The 24,340-nt window shown below is 40.7% G+C and overlaps 1 protein-coding gene and 2 long non-coding RNA genes across 3 annotated transcripts; 2 read left to right on the top strand and 1 right to left on the bottom strand.

Moving 5' to 3' along the window:
- Nucleotides 1-3,324: 3,324 nt before the first annotated feature.
- On the bottom strand, nucleotides 3,325-5,111 carry LOC112575983. Its single transcript, XR_003101716.1, has 2 exons — nucleotides 4,911-5,111; nucleotides 3,325-3,767 (listed from the first exon to the last, which is right to left on the bottom strand). It is a non-coding gene; the product is annotated as an uncharacterized LOC112575983 (long non-coding RNA).
- A 12,320-nt stretch (nucleotides 5,112-17,431) lies between these two features.
- Nucleotides 17,432-19,688, top strand: LOC112575981. Its single transcript, XR_003101714.1, has 2 exons — nucleotides 17,432-17,621; nucleotides 19,263-19,688. It is a non-coding gene; the product is annotated as an uncharacterized LOC112575981 (long non-coding RNA).
- A 2,723-nt stretch (nucleotides 19,689-22,411) lies between these two features.
- On the top strand, nucleotides 22,412-23,879 carry LOC112575969 (general transcription factor II-I repeat domain-containing protein 2-like). Its single transcript, XM_025258157.1, has 2 exons — nucleotides 22,412-22,827; nucleotides 22,864-23,879. Exons 1-2 carry the CDS (start codon nucleotides 22,412-22,414, stop codon nucleotides 23,567-23,569), a joined length of 1,122 nt encoding a protein of 373 aa, XP_025113942.1. The 3' UTR covers nucleotides 23,570-23,879.
- The last annotated feature ends 461 nt before the right edge of the window (nucleotides 23,880-24,340 follow it).

Here is a 24,340-nt window from a genome sequence, read left to right as displayed (position 1 = left end):
TTTTAAAAGTCGTCGCAGTTCACGGTCCATGTCATCCTTTGAAGAACATCTACAACTACTTTCAGAATCCCAGATTGAAGTCCAATCTGCCTAAAAAGAAGGCAGAAATCCATTTTTACGCTAGTTGGAGTGATCGTCTATATGTTCGTCTGCATAATTATTGTCTGTGTTCTCCTAGCCAGTGTAGTAGTAGTTGATGTGTGGCTCCACCCATGGCCTGCCCTGACCATCTGTAATATGGAGTCGTTCATTTTCTTTTTACTGTTGTTGTCTGCATATGGTGTGACCTGCTCGCCTACTGCATTCACCTCACAGACTTCCAGTCCATGCTGCTAATGAGTTAGAAGCACATCAAAGTCTTAATTACGAGTGTTTCCACTTCTGTGGTAGAGAAGGAGGAAGGTTGGAGGGTCGGGGTAGGTGGGTAGGTGGGTAGCTACAAGGTTCACCCAGGTACTGTCGGAACTAAAGCTGATCGGAACCATGACATGTCTCTTCTTTCCACACAATTTCTGAAGACAGACAAAACTCTGTTGATTGGCTTCATCATCTTTAACATCACTGTCCTGAATATTGTTCTTCATATCAAATGAAAGTGTGGGTGAAACGAAAAGGAAGATTGGTACAACATGAAGTCTACTCACAAGTGAAGTAACTTTATATTTTTTCTGTTTCACTTTGACGACTGACATGCAATTCTTCACGTGCACACTGAGATAAAGACTCCCCAGTCTGCTCATGGAAAAAGCTTAAGCAAGCAGGTAAACAAACAGCTAATATGTGTTTGTTTGAAGCTGCATCCTTTTAGAAATAATCACATCCTGTACAGGTGTGCATAGACTGGGACAGGTATAGAATCACAACTGTTTATAACTCTGTCAAACAGGCAGAAACTTCTAGAAGTGTCTGAAGTTCTTCATGATGACAGGCATGTCATGTGGAAAAAATGTTCTCCAACTTTTATCGGGCTGCTGATCTCTGAAGGTGTGTACATGCGTGGACAGCACTATTCACTGCAGCACTGAGGACAACCCCCATTCTCTCGGTTCACAGAGTGGCCTCCCATGTGTAGCATCCCTACCTCTTCACTTTCATTCCGACATGCTTGCAGCAATAAATCCAGCAATCTCAGTGTTCACAAACTTACTCTAGACGGTTCATTCGCGATAAAGTCTTGGTGTCCAGCATCCTTCCAACCCCAGGCCCGCTACCCCGGAGGTCCGCCTCCCTTACACCTGAAAATAGTAAACTGCAGACTTGAAACTAGAATCTGAATGTGCAATGATTTGGTGTTCTTTTGTCAGACCTTTCTTTAAAAGGAAAAGGAAAAGAAAAGCAGAAGTAATGCATTCCACTGATCAAGACAGGATCCCCATTCATAGCAACTGGCACAGGTACATCAGACCTCACCTGACCCTCCACACACACGTTAGGCCTGTTCCTGTCACTTGTATCTGATATATGAACTGTATCTGCAAATGTGGGCAACATTAACCGAAATGCTTCAAACCTTCCTTGACATCTCATTATAGGAATTGTTAGAACTGTTACATCAAGCACACACACACACACAAACACACACACACATCCTCCATCTTGCTGACCATGTCTTAATCTTTGTGTCCGCGGCATTTGTGCATCTGGAGCAAACTCTGAGACCTGCCTTCATCTTCAACAGGTTTCACCTTTGACCTCTAAAAGCAAAACCCAGCCACTTACCGCCTATTATCTATTGTCTACCTGACTGGTATTATCGCTGTGAAGTCAGTTCCACTACCAATGGCAGCTGTCAGTCCATGCTCCCTGTTACTATTCACTGTCAGACCTGTCTTGCCTGTCAAACGCAAAGGTCGAACCTTGGAAACTGACTGAAGGTTCAAACTGATTGTTGGTTAAACAAGTCTGTTTACATTCTGACGGCCATCATCCTCTTGTCAACATGAGCAGCTGCACTAACAGCTAACAATCAACTCTTTGCTGTTTGTGTGTTTATGTATTTGTGTAGAGAGCTGTGAGCCTGCCTTCATGTTGGGGTAAGGCGATATGTAAACATTTGTATTATTATATTTGCTGAGTAAACTGGCGGTCAGACACGCAGACTTCTGATTGTCCATGGTGCCATCTAGTTATTGGCATCAGAAGGTCTTTGTACGAACTGTGTGTTAGGAAACACAAATCTGTAATTATCTTTCACCTCACATTCCATAGTCATTCTCGACTAATGTTTAAGATGAAACCTAAAGCAAACCTGTTGTGTGAATCTTAATTTAGTAAAAAATGTTTTACTGATAATGGTACGCGTGTGTGTGTTTGTGTGAGTGTGTGTGTGTGTGTGTGTGTGTGTGTGTGTGTGTGTGTGTGTGTGTGTGTGTGTGTGTGTGTGTGTTTTGTATCAATTTTATGGTTTCACTTTCTTCTGTATTTAAGGTTATTTTGCAATTTCAGCCTGTATACCGCAAATTGTAAAGACAATTAATTATTATTTATAATGTAAGTGGTTTAGTGACTAAGGTCAGTGTAGTGCCATAACAGACACAGTCAGCCCCCACATTGAGAATGATCAACAAGAATTTGTTCCGTCGACAGCTCGTACACACTTGTGCAAGGTGCAAAGTTCACAACTCAAATAAACAAGAAAGAAAGAACAATTTGATTGAAGATAGATATGTTTACTTCAAGATTATTTCATCCAGCAGCAGAAGCAGACTAAAAGATGGAGCAAGAGTGAAGTGAACACACAGACATAACAGAGAGCTTGTGTGTAAGGACATCGTGGACAATGTTTCAAGCTGCACGTGACACGATGACAAGAGTCATCATAGGGCTACAGTAGACACAGTGAGCCTACAGGATGTCATTTATCTACACTGAAGCTTGTGGCAGTACACTGACAAGACATTGGAGTAAGATAACTACAGGCTACAGCTAACATTGACAACATTATAAAAACATTTTGTATTGTAGATAAACACAATGTCGTCTAGTAGCAGAAACATTTGTTTGTAAAGTGCAGCATCTCACTTGTTTATGTTTGTTTGTTTGTCAAGTACAGCATCTCACTTGTTTATGTTTGTTGTTTGTAAAGTGCAGCATCTCACTTGTTTATGTTTGTTGTTTGTCAAGTGCAGCATCTCACTTGTTTATGTTTGTTTATTTGTTTGTTTGTTTGTAAAGTGCAGCATCTCACTTGTTTATGTTTGTTTGTTTGTTTGTTTGTAAAGTGCAGCATCTCACTTGTTTATGTTTGTTGTTTGTAAAGTGCAGCATCTCACTTGTTTATGTTTGTTGTTTGTAAAGTGCAGCATCTCACTTGTTTATGTTTGTTTATTTGTTTGTTGGCCATCGTTCTTACTGCTGTGTGTTACTGCTGGCCACATGTCAGTGAAGGTGTGTTGTCACCACATTGTGATAATATTTGCTGTCACAGCGGTTACTGAATGTTCACTGTTGTATCTGTTCACTGACACTGAGTACAGGGTACGTCAGCGGGTCACGTGTAGCAGGATAGTGAAGACAAGCAGGATGGAGATGGGAGACAAGCAGGCTTGCTGAAAGCATTTGTTGCTGGATTTGTAGTAGTTGCTGATCCTGTAGTAGGGATCACACTGGCTTTGTGATGAGTGGTCCCGAGCAAAGGATTTACAATTTCTTGTTCACAATGTCGACACGACTGCTGGGGACACCGAGGACCTTAGGATTCTTAGCGGAGACCCTAAGTTGAGCTGAGAGCAAGCCATGTGGATATGGCCCTAAGGCACCTGCTACGTCTGTAACAAAGTGTAACGAGACCAACATTACAAACACAAGACTCAGCACGTGCACTGTGTAACTTATCCTACAATAAGTAAATACATCAATAACAATAAACGACACAGAGGCTAAAGTGTTATCAGTGGACATCAGATGTCACAAGTTCGCATCTCGTCGAGAGATATTCCTCTTTGTGAATTTCAAAGGTGTAAACAGCTGATTGTGGGTTTTAACGGTTTTATCCAGTGTGTCTGTGTGTGTGTCTGTGCGAGTGTGAGTGGAAAAGAGAGAGTGATTGAGCAAGTATGATTTCAAAGTTGATGAATATTTAATGGCTACTGAAAAGTTCTTCGTCTTTTATTCTTCTTTCTACTTCTTGTTTCTCTTATTTTGCTTTCTTATTTTTCTTCCTTCTTTCTCCTTTTTCCTTTCTTCTCTTTTCTTTTTGTATTCTTGCTACTTTAATATTCTTTCTTTCTTCTATCTTCTTTATCTTTTCTTTGGTTATTTCTTTTTCATCCTTTTTTATTCCTTTTTTTTTTTTTTCTTCGTTTTTCCTTATTTTTTCTTTCGTCTTTTTTCTTATTTTTCTTTCTTCTTCTTTCTTTTTTCTTTATTTATTTCTTTAATGTTCTTTCTTCTTTGTTTCTACTTCTTCCATCTTCTTTGTTCTTTTTCTTTCTTCTTCTAGTTTTTTTTTTTTTCTTACTACTATCTTTTTTTTCTTTTTTGTTCTTTAGTGTTCTTTCTTTATTTCTTTTTTGGTTTTTACTTTTTTATTCTTTCTTTCTTTGTTACTCCTTCTTTCGTCATCTTTCTTCTTCTTCCTTCTTGTTCTTTTTCTTCTACTTTTTTTTATTTCGGGGAGTGTGCACATGCACTGTGTTGAATGGTTTGCAGTTAGCTTTGCCAGTGGAAGACACTGAGTGCGGTGAGCGCATGTGTTTTGTTGTTGTTTCTTGGTGTTTTTGTACGATGTTCAATATTGTATTTGTGTGTATCATCTGTATATCAGTGTTTGTGTGTATGTTGATAAATTTGTATATTACAATGAATGCTACGACTCGCTATGAAAATCTTAGTTCTCTTGGAGACCAAGTTACTAAAACATTTCTGACTAATAAGAGAAATAACAATTGCAGTGCACTGAGGGTACCTACCCGGTGGCTGTGGAGCAGACATGCAGGTGCCAGAGATGAGGAGCACCATTGCCACGAGTATCAGCAGGCGGCGCATGATGAGACAACTCGACCGTCTGGAGGACAACTGTGAACGTTCAGAAAATCGCTTGGGAAGCTCTGCTGGGTGTGAACATGTCTCGTGGGCATCAACCTATTTATACTGGCAGCTCCCCACTCGGAATGTGCGTCGCAGGATGTCTTTTGTCTGGAAAGTTCACAAAGGTCACTAAGGAATGTGTTTCTCAGAAAGAAGTGACACAAAAGGTCAGATACTGCGTGTGTTTGCGCTGTTAAAACAAGTTTTGCTAAGTTATTTCTGAGAGTATTTCATTCTTTAATTTGTTCTGGTGGTCTTACCAAAGGGGTTAAAGTCATGTGACTTTGATGTCAATTTGTGGTCACAACGCGCAAAGCCACTCCCACTGGTCCCTAGCGCGAGCAAGACGAGAGAGAGACGAGAGAGAGAGATGATCACATGTCACGTGATCCAAGTGGAGCTGCTCCTCAGATTTGTGGACTAGAATTTCTAGTTCTTTCCCTACTGTCACCGGCTGAGATGATGGGGCTACTAGTCCATAGCTTGCAGTAGATACCTGCTGGACTGATAGTAGGTTCTCTTACTGGTCCTTCTTGTTTTCCCGAAAATATTTGTTTACAAAGGGAGACAAATACTACGTCCCCCGCCACACACACAGACATCGCTTCCAAAGGAAAACCTTTAACCAATAAAAATAAAGGAATAATTTTACATTTGTTTATTGTTTACTTAAATAATAAACATAGGTTTACATGTTACTATTCAATATTGTCGTGGTCTGTCTAAGGACTCAGCAGTTTAGTATTCGCGAGTTCACATGCAGCCAAAACATTGAGCAAGTAAAAAAAAAATTGAAGTATAAGTAATAAATGAAATATAATGAAGGTAAACAGGAAGATCGTGTTATGACAGTGTATGTAAATCATGCCGACTTTTCTTTACAAACTCTCATGATGCCGTGGTTGTAGGACCATGGACGTGTATCCACTGTTGATTCTACCCGACTTCAGTTCTTTCAATCTTTCTCTCTGCTCTCTCTTTTCTTTCTCTCTCTTCTCTTTCTCTCTCTCTTATTTTACGGACAACTATCAAGTGTCACCTTCGCGTCGTTAAAGTACAAACTGATTATCTGCTCCTTTGTCCAGTCCTGATCATCTGATCGCACTGGTCATGAACTGACAGTTATCGCTACCCTCTCCACACATCGACAAGTACTTTCAATCGTTCTCGTCTCTCTTTCTCGTCTTACAGAAGAACCGACAAGTAAAGCTGCACTGACTGCATGTTTGCTGCTAAAAATAGTAGATTTTTATTACTTTTATTTTTTTTTTTCAGAAGATGCATACTTGGACTTGTAAAGACTCGCATGCAATAAAGTTAATTAACCCGCAGGCTTTACTTACACACTTTTCTACCACCAGTGCAGAAACCACCAGATCAGTGTTCCTGGCAAACTATGGTGACCATGGTAGTCACCTTGACAACCTGATATAACATTCTGTTTATCTTTTACTTACTCATTTGTATCTTGTGGTGTTTATGTTTTTGGCTTGTCTTTGTTGTGGTTTATATTGCTGCCACCACTCAATTGTTTACATGATTGAAATGATCTGCGATGGTGATGGTGGGCATATGGCTAAGCACCAGCCACAGCAGCTAGATACTGTAGACACTGTAGATACTGTAGATACTGTAGATACTGTAGATACTGTAGATACTGTAGATAGTAACAGTTGTTTTTACTGAGATCTTCAATCAGCTGTGTGTATTTAGGAATTATTAATTAAGATGGTAGCTTCATTCACGGCTATCTATTACTCTTTACATATAAAAGCATGAAAATAATTACAACAACAAGTGTATTCAGCACAGCTACACTGAATGTTAATGGCTTAGTGACACGGATAAAGGAAGAGATGTTTTGACTTTCAGAGTTACAGGATTTATTTTTACAAGAACCTCATCTAGAACAAAAATTGGAAAAAATTGTTCAAGGAGCCAGCGGCTTGGATACGTGGTTGGCAGGGAATAGTTCCAATCAAAAGGATGTAGTAGTGTTGTTTAACAATAATGTTGAATACAAACTACATAATGTTATCAGACATCCCAACGGGTGTTTTCTTATTCTGGATATTGAATTTTTAAATAAACATTTGGCATCAGCAAACTGATGTGGCCCGAGGTCAAACTCACACATTCTTCTCACTGTACCTTGTAGCCATTTAGTCATTGGTATAAGGTACTTTATGTATTATATATTGATATAGAAAGCAACAGTCTGGAGAGCTTTTAACTGCATTTCCCTCCAAGGAGAAGAATAAGCTAAGTAATTAAGTAATTACTAAGAGAGTAAGTAATATTAAACATAAGGTGGATTTGCACATGCATTAAAACAAATGTTTTACAAGTCTCCTGGAGTTGCCAAGTATCTCTGATATTTCGTGATGTAGAAATCGTTGTTGTAGGAGGCCTCATTAACTTTCCTACATTGTTGTTTATGTATTTTAGTAACTGACGACGAAAGCAGCTCAAAGAGTTCAATTGCTTAAGATGTGATTGAAAAAATTTACGACTTTCTATTGAAATCCTTACATTTACAAGACATGTATGGAAATGTTTTATTTTTATTTTGTCTCTCTCCGCTCTTATTGATGTCTCTGTCTGCCTCTGTCCTAAGCTATTTAACTTGCCTCGCCCCAGGTCTACTCCATGGCAGTTAACATGGGGGGACTCTTTCTCCAACTAAAGATAAAGAATGTCCAAATAAAGATTATATAGCTGTAGTGTACATCCGCACAATAGAACTCACGGGAAATTACAGGTAAGATTACAGGTAAGATTACAGGTGACCGTACAAAAGTAGCTTTGGCGATTAGAGACGATTACATGAAATGAACGACAACTTATTCTGTATAAAGACATCAGGTATCTGCGGCCGATGACAATAATATAAACTGTGTAATGACTTTAGAGTAAGGACACTGTCAGGTGCTTCATGCTTTATAAAGAGTAGGTACAACGGGGTCTTAGCCCCGAGTGACAAACACAATGGTTATTATGTTGTCATGGAGCGTGTCACTCCACTAATAAGAATACATAGTGCAAAGTAAAGAATCATTCAGCCGTGAACAACCGCCACACTGTGTCGTCACGTGGGCTGCTGTGGTTCAGGAGACTCTAGTCCTGTAGACACATAGTTCACATGTCACGTGACACCTGGAGATACAGTGGTTGTGCGAATGGTCGGTTTTTTACAATGTACCTGAATGTGTGTGACTGTGTGTGTGTAAGTGTGAGATAGAAAAATTCGCCAACGGCAAGAATATTAATATTACTTATGCTTTATAATAAGCTAAGGTTGTAGACAAAAAAGCATTGACATTAACTTTTGTTTACAGTTGTACGTTAGATATTTGAATAATTAACTAAGACTGCGGACTGTTTTAGTATTTGTCGGTTACAGCAATGTGCTAACGACTCATACTCAATCTGTATAATTGTCAGTTTACCCGCCGGCCAGCCATGTGACGACTTGTCACTCACATTATTGTCTGTCGCAGTGAGTAAATATTTATTGGTGGTCACGACTGTCACGTGGTACAGGCTACTCACAAAGTCACTTTCACACGCGTCCACACACAAGGTCGTCACACAAACCCGCGTACATCCGGGTGCTGGCTGTAACCCAGTGTCACATATAAAAACATAATATAAGTTGTCTAGTTACTGGGACAGCGAACATGACTCCTCCACCTCATCTGACGGTTCAGCATGACTGCACGCGATAGCAGCAGATCGCCTGACGTCATTAACTGCAGACCACGTGGTGGTCAAGGTCAGGTGACATTTTCCAAGCAAAACCTAAAAGTACATGTGACAAGCTACACTTACCGCACACAAGGGAGGGTGGGGTGTAGAGCATGGAGACGGGGGAACAAGGAGGTGTCAACGGTGTGTGTCGACAGAGGGCGCTTTACCTCAACGGAGAGTGCAAAGTATTCAATCCTGTCTACGTGTCTGCCTACCCGTCCATCCTGCATACATTGCACTCAAACCTACTGACGGGTCTACCTACTCATCTACCATACATACATATGCACGTGTACATGTACACACACACACACACACACACACACACACACACACACACACAGACATTCAGCACACAGGAAATGGAAGTGTTGTGTGACAAAGCTTGAGACGATTACTGAGAGATGAATGTTGAATGCAGCAGTGGAGGAATAAGAAAGGTGAGAACATCTCTCCATCAACAGAAGCAGGACACTGTGGACACACAAAGACAAGATCGTTTCCTGCAGGACTAGCGGCTGCCTTCACCTTTGAACTTTGACCACATCCATGGAATGTAGATGGTAATTGCTTCTTAGGGGCCAACATGTGATTGAAGGTCTTCATTACCCACCACCTGACTTTTTACAGTAACACTTGTTAATGAAATTATAGCAAGTGTATTTTTATAATGTCTGATAATGTTGTCCGGCACAACGACCAACTGGTTGCATTGTCAGCTTGTAATAATCACCAGCACAACATATTTGTAATAGTGTACATAATCTTTACAGACTGTGGGAAGTGATTCATGTACAAAATGAGAAGTCGTAGACTAAATTTGTAGAAACACTTTTTTTTAATATAAAGAAACTTGTGCACGCAATGGCCTCGAGACATGTGTTCTGTAAGTCAACAACAAATGTGGAATCCCAGGTAGAGGTGGACAAACTATTACAAGTAGCTTTGAGCCCAGTCACAGACTGACCAACACAGGACTTTATCCCAAAGTACCCTGAACAGGAATAAGCTACTGTTGGTGAACCAGAGATGAGACAGGGGGTGCGAACCATGACTTGTGGTGGATCCTACCGTCTGTCTGGTGTCTGACGAAATGACTGTGGACAGGATCCTACTCTGTGGGTAAATAGCAGCATGTGACACATTTAAATTATCCTGAGACAAAAGAAGATTGTCAGATGAGTAACACCTTTAAAACAGATGTGTAATTTAAAGAAGTGCAGAAACAACGATTGGAGGAATCTCGCTCCTGACCCCTGAGAGAAAGTGTATCTCAAGATGTTGGAACAGTGTAGTCGTTGCAAAGAGGAATCACACATCAGCAACACACAGATGGGTTAAGGAAGGGATGAGACTTTACTCTCGCAATCTTTGTCCTTAGTCAGCTGAGTAAATTGACCATGGAATACACAAAATAACTGGACATTTTCTTTTGTAGGCCACGAAAAGGTAGTTGACCGAGTCAGCAAAGCAAAGATCGGGCACATTCAGCAAGATGTGACAGGACAACATCACAGCCATGTAGCAAACCAATGTTGAGAACCCCACTGGATGGCAGAATGGTTTGAAGTCACATCAAGAATGAGACAGGGATGTCTGTTATCGCCACTGATTGTCATCGTCTGTGATAACGATAGGCTACAGAACCAAAGCCGACTAGGAGATGCTGAAGAATGTGTTTTGTTGACGTAGCAACAGCATTTGGTGAATACTATAATATTTTGCAATAATATTAAACATATGGCCTTTCATCTCACTTTATTACATTCTCTCTGTGTGACTGTTTGTCTCTACAAGACTTCTTTCAATGACATAGAGTACCGAAAGCAGTACAGGCAGTCCTCGGGTTATACCATCCCAGAGTTACCATGTTCGGTGGTTACTTACCTCACATCTCCCATTGACTGTATAAAGCTTTGTTGTTGTTGTTGTTGTTATTTACAATATAAAGCCTTGTTGTTGTTATTTACAATATAAAGCCTTGTTGTTGTTATTTACAATATAAAGTCTTGTTGTTGTTATTTACAATATAAAGTCTTGTTGTTGTTATTTACAATATAAAGCCTTGTTGTTATTATTTAAAATATAAAGCCTTGTTGTTATTATTTACAATATAAAGCCTTGTTGTTATTATTTACAATATAAAGCCTTGTTGTTATTATTTACAATATAAAGCCTTGTTTCCACTTCAGTGTGTTTGCGTCGTAAACGTCGTAACGCCAACTTCGTGTTTCATTTCATTATTAAACTATTTGATATGTGTTTTTGATAATTACTGTGTTAGGATAGTTGTTAGGAAGGATAAGTGCTTACAGTATGTTATTTAAGTACAGTATACAGTGGAACCTCGGTTAACGAACTTAATCCGTTCTGGAAAGCTGTTCGTTATCCGAAATGTTCGTTATCCGAAACAATTTTTTCCATAAGAAATAAAGGAAATAGATTTAATTGGTTCCCAGCCCCAGTTGACTCGCTAATATTTGAAAGTTGCAGGCTATATAGGTATTTGTTTTAATGTGAACAGTTAGAATGCAATATAAATGGAGTTAAATAACATAAAAACTTTAACGAAAGCATTTAAACATCAGAAAACTTGTTTTGACGGCGTGGTTGGAAACAGGTGTGGGGAGGAAGGGGTGGAATTACTGCTTGGATTCCCCCTCCATGAGCACACGTGACAGTATAAAATCGGGGGTGACTTCCCTTTTCTGTAGCTTTGAGGTTAAAGGAAAAAACTTGTCCAGTGTCTGTTCCTTCTGTCTTTTTTGTAAAACACTTCGGTAATACGACATCACATTACGACAGACGCATGCCACCTTCATACTTTGAAATCATTTCCTTTTTCAATTCATTTGTTGGCCGCTTCCTTGTCATTACCTCACTACTATTAATTGCTCTTAATCTTCTTTGGAGCCCTGATTGAGGATTATCTTACTAAAATAAGGCACAAAAATCACTAAGTAAGAAGGATGCGCATAGAAAAGGAACGACCGATCGTAACTGTGTCTCGAGCGCGAATGATGACATGATGGTCGGTCACGTGTGGTTCACGTGGCTGTTCGTTATCCGAAATTTTGTTCGCTATCCGAGACAAATTTTAAACGAAATTTTTGTTCGTTATCCGAAATATTCGCTATCCGAGGTTCCACTGTATACGTATGTTCCGACTTACAGCGAAATTCGGCTTACGAGGCGACGTAGGAACGGAACAAGTCGTAAGTCGAGGACCGCCTGTATTCGCCTGAAAACGATTCTATTACCAAACTCTGATATTTATTTCAGAGGTTTTGTTTCATAGAACTCAGACATGTAACTGTCGGAACAAAATCCGTTCATTTTTAATGAAAACATCAACAGTCATCAACTATTGTTTTGACGATGTGCGTTGTGGAGAATTCTGTCCACATTATAAATTGGAAAACATTTCACAAAGAAGACAGCTACATTCTTCAACGTTTGGAGATAAGATGGGTGTGATGTTCCTGTGATTGACAACTCAAACACATGTAGACGTGTACCTGGCATAGAAGGGCATCGGCACGTGTACAGGTTCTTCATGCGGGATGCCAGCTCTTTCCAGTTTGGAAGACTGGGTCAACAAAGACTCAAAAACCCGCATCGAGTTTTGAACACACCAACTGTCAATCTTCAGACTTTGTTCGTAACCACAAGGCTACAGAGGCGTAGCTCACAGAGCTCTAATGTAACCTACTTGTGGTTTAACATCGTCTCGCTTGTGTTGGGCCCTCGACGTTTATTTTACCTTTACCTGTCGTCACTTGTAGCCCTTCAGTTATTTTGCCTGTCACAATTAACTTTATGCAGCCCTTCATAGTGTTTACAAGTTGTAGAATTAGCCCCAGAACAAGTTCCATAGCTGGCAGAGAGTGAAGCCAAGGGTTTCTGTGAGCGCGGTCTGCCAATGTCGCTGACGTCACTCTTCCGAAGTTTTTCCTTCAGTGAGTTGTTTAGTTGTTTAGCAAAAAACATTTCAGCGCCCGGTCCTGCTCGCCAGATCATTGCACTCTTCAGCTTGTCCCCGTCCTTTCCCCCTCTCCCAGAGTCATGTCCTGCGAGGCTTCAAGCACGACTGCTTCTAGTGTGGTGACTACCCGAAATATCATATTTCTGTTTGAAATTCTCAACATTCTCTCTGTATCTATTGCTACAGGTCAAGTCACGTGACATGTGGCACGTTTCTACTCTCCTCGTACACGTGCAAGCGATCACACACACACATCCGCGCACCTTTACACCCTGAGCGTAAATAATAATAATAATTATTATAATCCTAATCCTAATCATCATCATCATCATCATCATCATCATCATCATCATCATCATCATCATCATCATCATCATCATCAGAGGTGTATAAGGTGTATAAGGACTCAGCTCAAACACGAGCAAGGTCTGTATGAAGTAAACAACAGAAGGAAAAGTTCAAATAAACGGTTTATTTTGAGTGCAAATAACCGATATATTCTTTGGTTCCTCTTTGCGTTTTCTGTATTTGTTTATATTCCGCATCAGCACTGCTATTTATTCTTTCATAGTTCATCTATCATTCGTTTGTTTTCCTGTCCTTCGTATACTGTCCTCGTTTACTTCTTGTCTTAGGCGCTAAACGCTTGCTACGTAGGAGTGTGAGTATGCACTTGACAAATTTTGTATTCTTGTTATTATTTAGTCCATGGCTATCCTATTGTACACAATCCACTTCGCACACATTTTTTAAAATTATGTACACCATTTCAATATGTTGTGTCGGGGGGATATTACAGGATGACAACTGAACCAGGTTGTTGTGCCGGACAACATTATCAGACATTATAAAAAATACACTTGCTATAATTTCATTAACAAGTGTTACTGTAAAAGTGAGGTGGTGGGTAATGAAAACCTTAAATCACATGTTGGCCCCTAACAAGCAATTAGCATCTACATTCCATGTATGTGGTCGAAGGTCAAAGGTGAAGGCAGCCGCTAGTCCTGCAGGAAACGATCTTGTCTTTGTGTGTCCACAGTGTCCTGCTTCTGTTGATGGAGAGATGTTCTCACCTTTCTTATTCCTCCACTGCTGCATTCAGCATTCATCTCTCAGTATTCGTCTCAAGCACTCGTTTTGTCACACAACACTTCCATTTGCTGTGTGTTGAATGTGTGTGTGTGTGTGTGAATGCGCTGTGCGCACATGTACACGTGCATATGTATGTATGGTAGATGAGTAGGTAGACCCGTCAGTAGGTTTGAGTGCAATGTCTGCATGATGGACGGGTAGGCAGACACGTAGACAGGATTGAATACTTTGCACTCTCCGTTGAGGTAAAGCGCCCTCTGTCGACACACACCCTTGACACCTCCTTGTTCCCCCGTCTCCATGCTCTACACCCCACCCTCCCTTCTGTGCGGTAATGGTAGCTCGTCACATCTACCTTTAGGTTTTGCTTGGAAAATGTGGCCTGACCTTGACCACCACGTGGTCTGCAGTTAATGACGTCACGTGATCTGCTGCTATCGCGTGCAGTCATGCTGAACCGTCAGATGAGGTGGAGGAGTCGTGTTCGCTGTCCCAGTAACTAGACAACTATTTATGTTTTTAAAGGTGACACTGGGTTACAGCGAGCACCCGGATGTACGGGTTTGTGTTACCACGTGACAGTCGTGACCACCAATAAATATTTACTCACTTCGACAGACAATATTTATTATGTGAGTGACAAGTCGTCACATGGCTGGCCGGCGGGTAAACTGACAATTATACAGATTGAGTATGAGTCGTTAGCACATTGCTGTAACCGACAAATACTAAAACACGCCGCAGTAATGATGTCTTATTTAATTATTCAAACCCTGATGTACAACTGTAAACAAAAGTTAATCACAATGCTTATTTGTCTAGAACCTTAACTTGTTTCACGAGTGTTTGACTAGTCCAGGTCCACTGGTCCATTTAGCAGGATCTGACCAAGCACTGTCCTTGTTGATTTCAATTATTTCTTCAAATGATTCTGTATAAAATCTTGTTTACATAAAGCTAGTCAAGATATTTTATATAGTAATGCCAATACAACAATACTTACTATTTATTTAATTATTTTAGTCACAGTTCTGACTGCAAAAGCAAACAGCGTTTATAGTTGTCAGCCTGGCTGTCAACAAATAAGTTCAGGAGGTCTGCTGCCTACGATGTCCAGCAACTCAAAGATACAAGTGTGAAGATGTTGACTGTTCAACATCAGATGTTCACTACTTTATGTTACAACTGCACAATTCCAGACGAGGAAAAATAAAAAAGAAACTGTATATATGTTGATTGCTGTAAACACTCGTAAACTAAAGTATACACACATACAGCTGACATAGAGTTATTCACTGAAATAAAACAATTGACTTGCGTATACACGAGCGCACACACCAACACACGTACACACACACGTACACACACACACGTACACACCCACACACACACACACACACACACAGCAAATGGAAGTGTTGTGTGACAAAACGAGTGCTTGAGACGATTACTGAGAGATGAATGTTGAACGCAGCAGTGGAGGAATAAGAAAGGTGAGAGCACCTCTCCATCAACAGAAGCAGGACACTGTGGACACACAAAGACAAGAGGACAGGAGATGGAAGCTAAGCTCCTCCCATTGGAAGGACAAAGACAAACTCCAATAAATACTGACATTAAAGGAGTGACAGAAGAGTAATCAGCCTTCCCATGTGACAGATAATTTAGGGAATATTCCCCACTGGCAATACACCTTGTAGCATCTGATGAGACGTTTCTAGACACAATGCTAATGACAGTTACAATGACCTGCTTTAGATAAAGACAAATATTAGAGCAAGAGTCTGTTAGCGTGACGTAGTACACTGTCAGCGTGACGTAGTTCACGGTTATCATGACAGAGTACACTGTTAGCACGATGCAGTAACTTGGCGTGACGTAGTACTCTTTTTAATGTGACGTAGTGCACGGACTGTGACGTAGTACTGTGTTAAACGTGAGGTAGTGCACTGTTAGCCAGTAGTATGCTGTAGCGTGATGTAGTACTTGGCTTGAGTGACGTAATACACGGTTATTATGGCATTGTACACTGTTAGCGTGACGTAGTGCACTGTTAGCGTGACGTAGTTCACTATCAGCGGCTTTTTATCCCAACTGCGAGTGGCGAACTCCGTTTAGCCGATAATTAACGGATGTGTTTGTGAGCTAGAATTTACAGGTGAGGTGTACATCGTCTGTATGTAGTGACACATCACTGGCGTTGGTCTGTAGCCGCTGAGAGCTGCTTACGAGTGGAAGGATGAGCTGTACAAACAGCAACTTGTATACTGGGTTACTTCAACACGACATTTTACAATGAACGACTTGCGATGATGATTGATAATTGAATGGATGGATGGATGGATTAATGAATGCATGGTTGATTGATGAAGATGATGCTGATGCTGATGCTGATGCTGATGCTGATGCTGATGCTGATGCTGATGCTGCTGATGATGATGATGATGATGATGATGATGATGATGATGATGATGATACATATCCTAACTAGAGATACTAACTAAACTTCCCTATCATCTATATCTGTGTTTCCCGGGTAACCGCGGCTCAAGTCACTGTCATTTTAAAACATTTTGTCAGGTAGGCGGAAGTGAACTGCGATGCTGATACTTTCAACAATTTTTATAAGCCGCACAATAAGTAATGGACAAAGTCATCACAATGTGAACACAACACACTGCGGGCAGCGAACTCTCACATTTTAGTTTCTTTGTTGTTGTTGTTTCTTCACTTATTGTTGCTGATGTATGTAATGTACGTATATTGGTTAGCATGCCATGAATCTTTTCGTAAGCTGAAGGATGTAACACTCAGAGGCAACTCAGTCTCACACTTAATTTACATCAGTGTCAATGCCCTCACAGGATTCTAGGTGGCACCACACGGAACTATAAAGAGAAATGTTTGTTAGCTTTAGTGTGACCAACATCATCTACTGTAAGTGTAAACACCGCTAACTGTAACACCAAAACTACTGTAAATTGAAACATTTGAAATCACCAATAATTCCGAGAAAATATCGGTCTGTAAGTAAATTGTTTTAATGTATGTTGTTGTTTATATCGCCCAAAAGCCACAAAAGAATGTGTGTTTACATTGTACAGAAATGTTTACGAGAAAACAAGAAGGAAGAGTAAGAGAACCTACTATCAGTCAAGCAGGTATCTACTGCAAGCGATGGACTAGTAGCCCCATCATCGCAGCCGGCGACGGTGGGGAAAGAACTAGAAACTATATTTCAGAAATCTGAGAAGCGAGTCCACTTGGATCACGTGACTGCGCTCTCTCTCTCTCTGTGTGTGTGTGTGCGAGGGACCAGTGGGAGTGGTCTTGTGCGTTGTGACCCCAATCTGACCCCAAAGTCAGATGACATTAACCCTTTTGGTAACACCATCAGAACATGTCAAAGACTGAAATACTTTCAGAAATAACGTAGCCAACCATTTCAACAGGACAAACACTTGACAACAAGAACACGCCTTATCCTTCCTTTTCTGTCTTTCTGAGAAAAGCAGGTTGTTGTGCGAACTTTTCCACACAGAAGACATCCCAAGACATGCAATCTGGAGAGGGAGCTGCCTCTATAAATAGGGTGAAGCCCACGACACATGTTCACACCCAGCAGAGCTTCCCAAGCGATTTTCTGAACGTTTGCAGTTGTCCGCCAGACGGTCGAGTTGTCTCATCATGCGCCGCCTGCTGATACTCGTGGCAATGGTGCTCCTCATCTCTGGCACCTGCATGTCTGCTCCACAGCCACCGGGTATGTACCCTCAGTGCACTAGAATATTTGGGCTGTTATTTCTCTTTCAAGTTGAAATTGCTTTAGTAAATTGTTCTCGAAAACAACAAATATGTTCACAAACAATCCGTCACCAAGATGTGTTTCTGGTCTTCTTCAGTGAAGACACACACCATGTCGGAGATAAACATCACAGTGAGATATAAACATCACTCTTCTGTGATATAATAGACACAATGAAAAATAAATCGTGTCTGGGCTAATGGAATATAAAATAAATTAACACTACTGAAAAAGAATAAAAGGCGCCGTAGTTCGTTTGTCTAAAACACATTAAAGTTAATGAAAAATACAAGAATTTATTAATCAAAAAACAAGTAACTGATAATATCAACACGGCATCCCACGCTTTATGAAGCCTTTCAGTTGCATTCAAGTATATGATGGGGTTTGGTATAAAAGTACTCCATGCTGACAACAGTTAAAATATTTGCTAGCTGTTCAAGCATTAATACATTTGTACTTACCTCAATAAGCTCAACCTAAACCTGCGTATTAAAACATAGAAGTTTGAGAAAATCTTATGATAAATTATAATAAAATCAACCCCCTTGTTGCATAAAAGTTGTTGTACATACAAATGAAGGCCATTAAATACAGTAGCAAGAAAAATACAACTTCTTAGTTTGTAAATTGTTACTCGGCTCTTGGTTGTTCTTAGTCGCCGGTGGTGGCGCTGCCATTGTTACTCTTTACTGTCCGACATGCATTTGTGTTTTTGCCATCCTGACAGAATTATTGAAGTCCGTATAGTCTCTGTGTTATTTTGTTTTGCTGCTTGTTTTGTCTTTTCTGTCATCCTGTCTGCAACCTTATCTCTTGTAGCGTCTTTCACTCTTCTTAACTTCTCGGTTCATCTCCCAGTACTTACCTTTGAGCTTTTTTTCCTGCTGGTCTTGACACTGAATGATCTGCTTTTGCTCGTTTCTTTCCTCTGTCTTTTGCCAGGTCTCTAGTCAGCTATTCCTTGTACTAGTTCTCTTTCTTTCCAAGATCTCGTGTGCAGGCATCCTCCCCTACGCCCATCCCTCGTTTTTATTTGGTTTGCGACTTGCAGGTTATCTGGGGTGGTGGTGTCCATCACACAGGAATATTGTGTGTGTGTGCAAGGTTCGTCTCGTTTACGGCAGGATGAAAGAAGAAATAAAGAAGATAGAAGAAAGAAAGAATATTAAATAAGCAAGAAGATAAAAAAAAAGAAAAGAGAAGAAAGGAAAAAGAAGAAAGAAGGAAGAAAAATAAGAGGAACAAGAAGTACAAAGAAGAATAAAGGAAGAAGAATACACTTTTCAGGAGCCATTAAATATTAATCATCTTTCAAATCATAATTGCTCAGTCTCTCTTTACCACTCACAAGCACACAGACACACTGGATAAAACCTATAAAACCCACAATCAGCTGTTTACGCCTTTGAAATTCACAAAGAGGAATTTCTCTCGAGATACGAACTTGGGACATCTGATGTCCACTGATAACACTTTAGCCTTTGTGTCACAAGTCGTTTATTTTTATTGATGTATTTACTTATTGTAGGATAAGTTACACAGTGCACGTGCTGAGTCTTGTGTTGATAATGTTGGCCTCGTCACACTTTGTTACAGGCGGAGCAGGTGCCATAACCATAGGCATGCTCGCAGCTCCACAACCTAAGGTCCTTGGTGATGTCCGTAAGAACCCCGGTACACCCCTCAGTGGTGCCATCATGAAGCGAGGGTGATCCCTACTACAGGATCAGCAACTACTACAAATCCAGCAACAAATGCTTTCAGCAAGCCTGCTTGTCTCCTATCTCCATCCTGCTTGTCTTCACTATCCTGCTACACGTGACCCGCTGACGTACCCTGTACTCAGTGTCAGTGAACAGATACAACAGTGAACATTCAGTAACCGCTGTGACAGCAAATATTATCACAATGTGGTGACAACACACCTTCACTGACATGTGGCCAGCAGTAACACACAGCAGTAAGAACGATGGCCAACAAACAAACAAACATAAACAAGTGAGATGCTGCACTTTACAAAAACAAACATAAACAGTGAGATGCTGCACTTGACAAACAACAAACATAAACAAGTGAGATGCTGCACTTGACAAACAACAAACATAAACAAGTGAGATGCTGCATTTACAAACAACAAACATAAACAAGTGAGATGCTGCACTTGACAAACAAACAAACATAAACAAGTGAGATGCTGCACTTTACAAACAACAAACATAAACAAGTGAGATGCTGCACTTTACAAACAAACAAACAAACATAAACAAGTGAGATGCTGCACTTTACAAACAAACAAACATAAACAAGTGAGATGCTGCACTTTACAAACAACAAACATAAACAAGTGAGATGCTGAACTTGACAAACAAATGTTTCTGCTACTAGACGACATTGTGTTTATCTACAATACAAAATGTTTTTATAATGTTGTCAATGTTAGCTGTAGTCTGTAGTTATCTTACTCCAATGTCTTGTCAGTGTACTGCCACAAGCTTCAGTGTAGATAAATGACATCCTGTAGGCTCACTGTGTCTACTGTAGCCCTATGATGACTCTTGTCATCGTGTCACGTGCAGCTTGAAACATTGTCCACGATGTCCTTACACACAAGCTCTCTGTTATGTCTGTGTGTTCACTTCACTCTTGCTCCATCTTTTAGTCTGCTTCTGCTGCTGGATTAAATAATCTTGAAGTAAACATATCTATCTTCAATCAAATTGTTCTTTCTTTTTTATTTGAGTTTTGAGCTTTGCACCTTGCACAAGTGTGTACGAGCTGTCGACGGAACAAATTCTTGTTGATCATTCTCAATTTGGGGGCTGACTGTGTCTGTTATGGCACTACACTGACCTTAGTCACTAAACGACTTACATTAAAAAAAATAATTAATTGTCTTTATAATTTGCTATATACAGGCTTAAATTATCAAAAATACTTAAATACAGAAGAAAGTGAAACCACAAAATTGATACTAAATTAAGATTCACACAACAAGTTTGCTTTAGGTTTCATTAAACATTACTCGAGAATGACTATGGAATGTGAGGTGAAAGATAATTACAGATTTGTGTTTCCTAACACACAGTCCATACAAAGACCTTCTGATGCCAATAACTAGATGGCACCATGGACAATCAGAAGTCTGCGTATCTGACCGCCAGTTTACTCAAGAAATATAATAATACAAATGTTTATATATCGCCCTACCCCAACATGAAGGCAGGCTTACAGCTCTCTACACAAATACATAAACACACACACAAACAGCAAAGAGTTGATTGTTAGCTGTTAGTGCAGCTTCTCATGTTGACAAGAGGATGATTGCCGTCAGAATACAAACAGACTTGTTGAACCAACAATCAGTTTGAACCTTCAGTCAGTTTCCAAGGTTCGACCTTTGCGTTTGACAGGCAAGACAGGTCTGACAGTGAATAGTAACAGGGAGCATGGACTGACAGCTGCCATTGGTAGTGGAACTGACTTCACAGTGATAATACCAGTCAGGTAGATAATAGATAATAGGCGATAAGTCGCTGGGTTTTGCTTTTAGAGGTCAAAGGTGAAACCTGTTGAAGATGAAGGCAGGTCTCAGAGTTTGCTCCAGATGCTCAGATGCCGCGGACACAAAGATTGAGAAGCACGTACATGGTCAGCAAGATGGAGGATGTGTATGTGTGTGTGTGTGTGTTTGTGTGTGTGTGTGTGCTTGATGTAACAGTTCTAACAATTCCTATAATGAGATGTCGAGGAACGTTTAAACCATTTCGGTTATTGTTGCCCACATTTGCAGATACAGTTCATATATCCGATACACGTGACAGGAACAGGCCTGAAGTGGGGGGACAGGTGGTGTCTGATGTACCTGGGCCCGTTGCTATGAAAGGGGGTCCTGTCTTGATCAGTGGAATGGATTACTTTTGCTTTTCTTTTCCTTTTTCTTTTAAAGAAAGGTCTGACAAAAGAACACCCAATCACTGCACATTCACATTGTACTTTCAAGTCTGCAGTTTACTATTTCCAGGCCTAAAAGAGGCGGAACTCCGGGGGTAGCGGGCCTGGGGTTGGAAGGAAGCTAGAAACCAAGACTTTATCTCGAATGATTCGTCTAGAGCAGGGATGCCCAACCTATGGCCCGCGGGCCATATCCGGCCCGCGACGTAGTGCCGTCCGGCCCGCGAAGCTTCTGCTAACAGTACAGGAAATTGGCATGTTAGTAATTAAAAAACCTATTATAAAAACCGAAAAAAAGTGAAGAAGTATTTATTCCTACGTATGGGCGTCTCTCAATCTTTCATGGATTTCATTCTTCATTTTCGTCTTTAGAGGAAACCAGTGTTTGAGAACGAGGGACGCCGTATTCCTCAGTGGATGAGTGATCTTTTGATTGGTTAATATTTGAATCAGTCGTTAAACAGATTGAAAATACAGACTCCGGGCTTTCTAGCAAGGTATAAAACAATGGGGTTCTGACAGGGACTTAATACCAAAACAAAGCTTGAATTTCGTCATTTTCCTGTGGAAATCAGGACGGATCGCCTGGGGGTACCTCGATTAAAATATATTTTAAGACAATTTCTAGCTTTTATTCTGACATAGAAGTGTATTTTCCTCTTAGTTCAATACCTAAAGAATCCATTTTTAAAGAAAAGTCAAACTGGACAAAATTGACCCTCAACACCTGTCGGGGCCTGTAGTACGAAAATGTTGTCCTGTCGTCTGGCGGGTGACAGTTGCACGTTGGTGAAATGGAAGAGCCGAAGAAACGAAGAGTTGACTCTGAGTGCAGAAACTTCCAAGAAAAGTGGACAGATCTGTACTTTTTTATGCAACATGATAACAAGCCAACGTGTTTGATTTGCAAAGAAAGTGTGGCTGTTTTTAAGGAACACAACATTAAACGGCACTATGAAACAAAGCACAAGAACAAGTATGATGGCATCCTTGGTTCGAGCCGCACAGAAAAGATTGCTAAGTTACGTCAAGAAATTGGAGGCTTGACGAGAATATTTAGCAAGAAAAGACAAGAAAATGAGGCGGCGGTAATTGCAAGCTACCGAGTTGCTCACATTTTGAGCAGAGAAGTGAAGCCATTTTCCGACGGTGAATGCGTAAACAAGTGCTTGCTAGCAGTGGTGGAGGAACTGTGTCCTGAAAAGAAGAATGCATTTGAAGCCGTCAGCCTTTCTCACATGACAATTGCACGGCGAGTGGAAGATATGGGGAAACATCTCCAGTCAAAACTAAGGGACAAAGCAGCACGTTTCGAAATGTTTTCTATTGCCGCTGACGAGTCAACCGACTCATCTGACACCGCTCAACTCTTGGTATTTATTCGCGGTACAAACAGCGATTTTGAACTTACAGAAGAGTTAGCGGCCATGAGGGGCATGCACGGGAACACCACTGGCGAAGACCTGTTCAAAGAAGTTTCAGCCGTAATAGAGGGTCTTGCTCTTCCTTGGGAAAAATTAGTGGGAGTGACTACCGATGGTGCCAGAAGTGTGGTTGGATGCCACAGCGGACTGGCATCAAGGGTTATTAGAAAAGTCGTCGAGTCTAATGGAACCGAGCCTCTGCGGCTTCATTGCATTATTCACCAGCAAAATCTCTGTGGCAAGGTGTTGAATCTGGACCATGTGATGAAGAGCACTGTAAACTTCATCAGATCACAGGCGTTGAACCACAGAACTTTCAAGGAATTTTTGACAGAAATAGAATGCGAATATGAAGACGTTTTCTTTCACAGTGAAGTCCGCTGGTTAAGTCGAGGAAATGTACTTAAACGGTTTTTTGATTTGAGACATGAGATTGACATTTTTATGACGGAGAAATCAAAGCAAGTGCCTCACCTGAACGACCCCTCGTGGCTGTGGGATTTGGCGATTTTATGCGACGTCACGTGACATCTGACTGAACTCAACACCAAACTACAAGGGAAAGACAAGTTGATTTCGCATGTGCATGCGGACATCACAGCATTTCAAGCTAAATTACTACTCTTCATTCAGCAGGCGGTAAGGGTGCATCTTGTCCACTTCCCAACGTGTACATCTCTACGTCAGGATCAGCAACTACATACGTCTTTCCCCAAAGCAAGAATGATACAACTTCTGGGGCTCTTGAAGGATAATTTCAGTGAAAGATTTAAGGATTTTCATGATTTGAAGGATGAAATACGTCTCTTCAAAAATCCATTTGCGGCAGATGTGTCAAGTGCCCGACAGACCTGCAACTGGAACTGATTGACTTGCAAAGCCAGACATCCCTACTTGACAAATTTCGAGCGATGCAGACAATTGCTTTCTACGCCATGTTGCCTGCAGAAACTTTTCCAAATCTCCGAAAACAAGCGTTAAGGATGATCACAATGTTTACAAGTACTTATGTGTGTGAACAAACGGTTTCAGTGATGATGTACGTGGCCAGAGGTCACCACGGTCACCACAAGCCGGGCTAATAATAGCACGTGGCCGGCAGGACGTTGGAGACGGGGCAGCGGCTACTGACTTTCTTCATCCTGTAAAACTTATCTTGTCCTGACACTGACACTATGTCACTGACACTACGACACTAATACTATTGCACATAAACTATGGCACTGATACTATCCCCTTGACAGCATGGCACTGATACTACGCCAGTGACAATGCGCAACTATGCTATTGTATTATACT

Source organism: Pomacea canaliculata, linkage group LG11 (genome assembly GCF_003073045.1).
Source record: "Pomacea canaliculata isolate SZHN2017 linkage group LG11, ASM307304v1, whole genome shotgun sequence".
NCBI lineage: Eukaryota > Metazoa > Mollusca > Gastropoda > Architaenioglossa > Ampullariidae > Pomacea > Pomacea canaliculata.
This window is presented reverse-complemented; position numbering and strand designations above follow the sequence as displayed.

Excerpts from the sequence above, each read along its gene's own strand:
- LOC112575969 (XM_025258157.1), top strand. The coding sequence starts at position 22,412 with ATGGAAGAGCCGAAGAAACGAAGAGTTGACTCTGAGTGCAGAAACTTC. Across the intron at positions 22,828-22,863 it reads CTGTGTCCTGAAAAGAAGAA|TGCACGGCGAGTGGAAGATA; the intron begins TGCATTTGAAGC and ends TCACATGACAAT.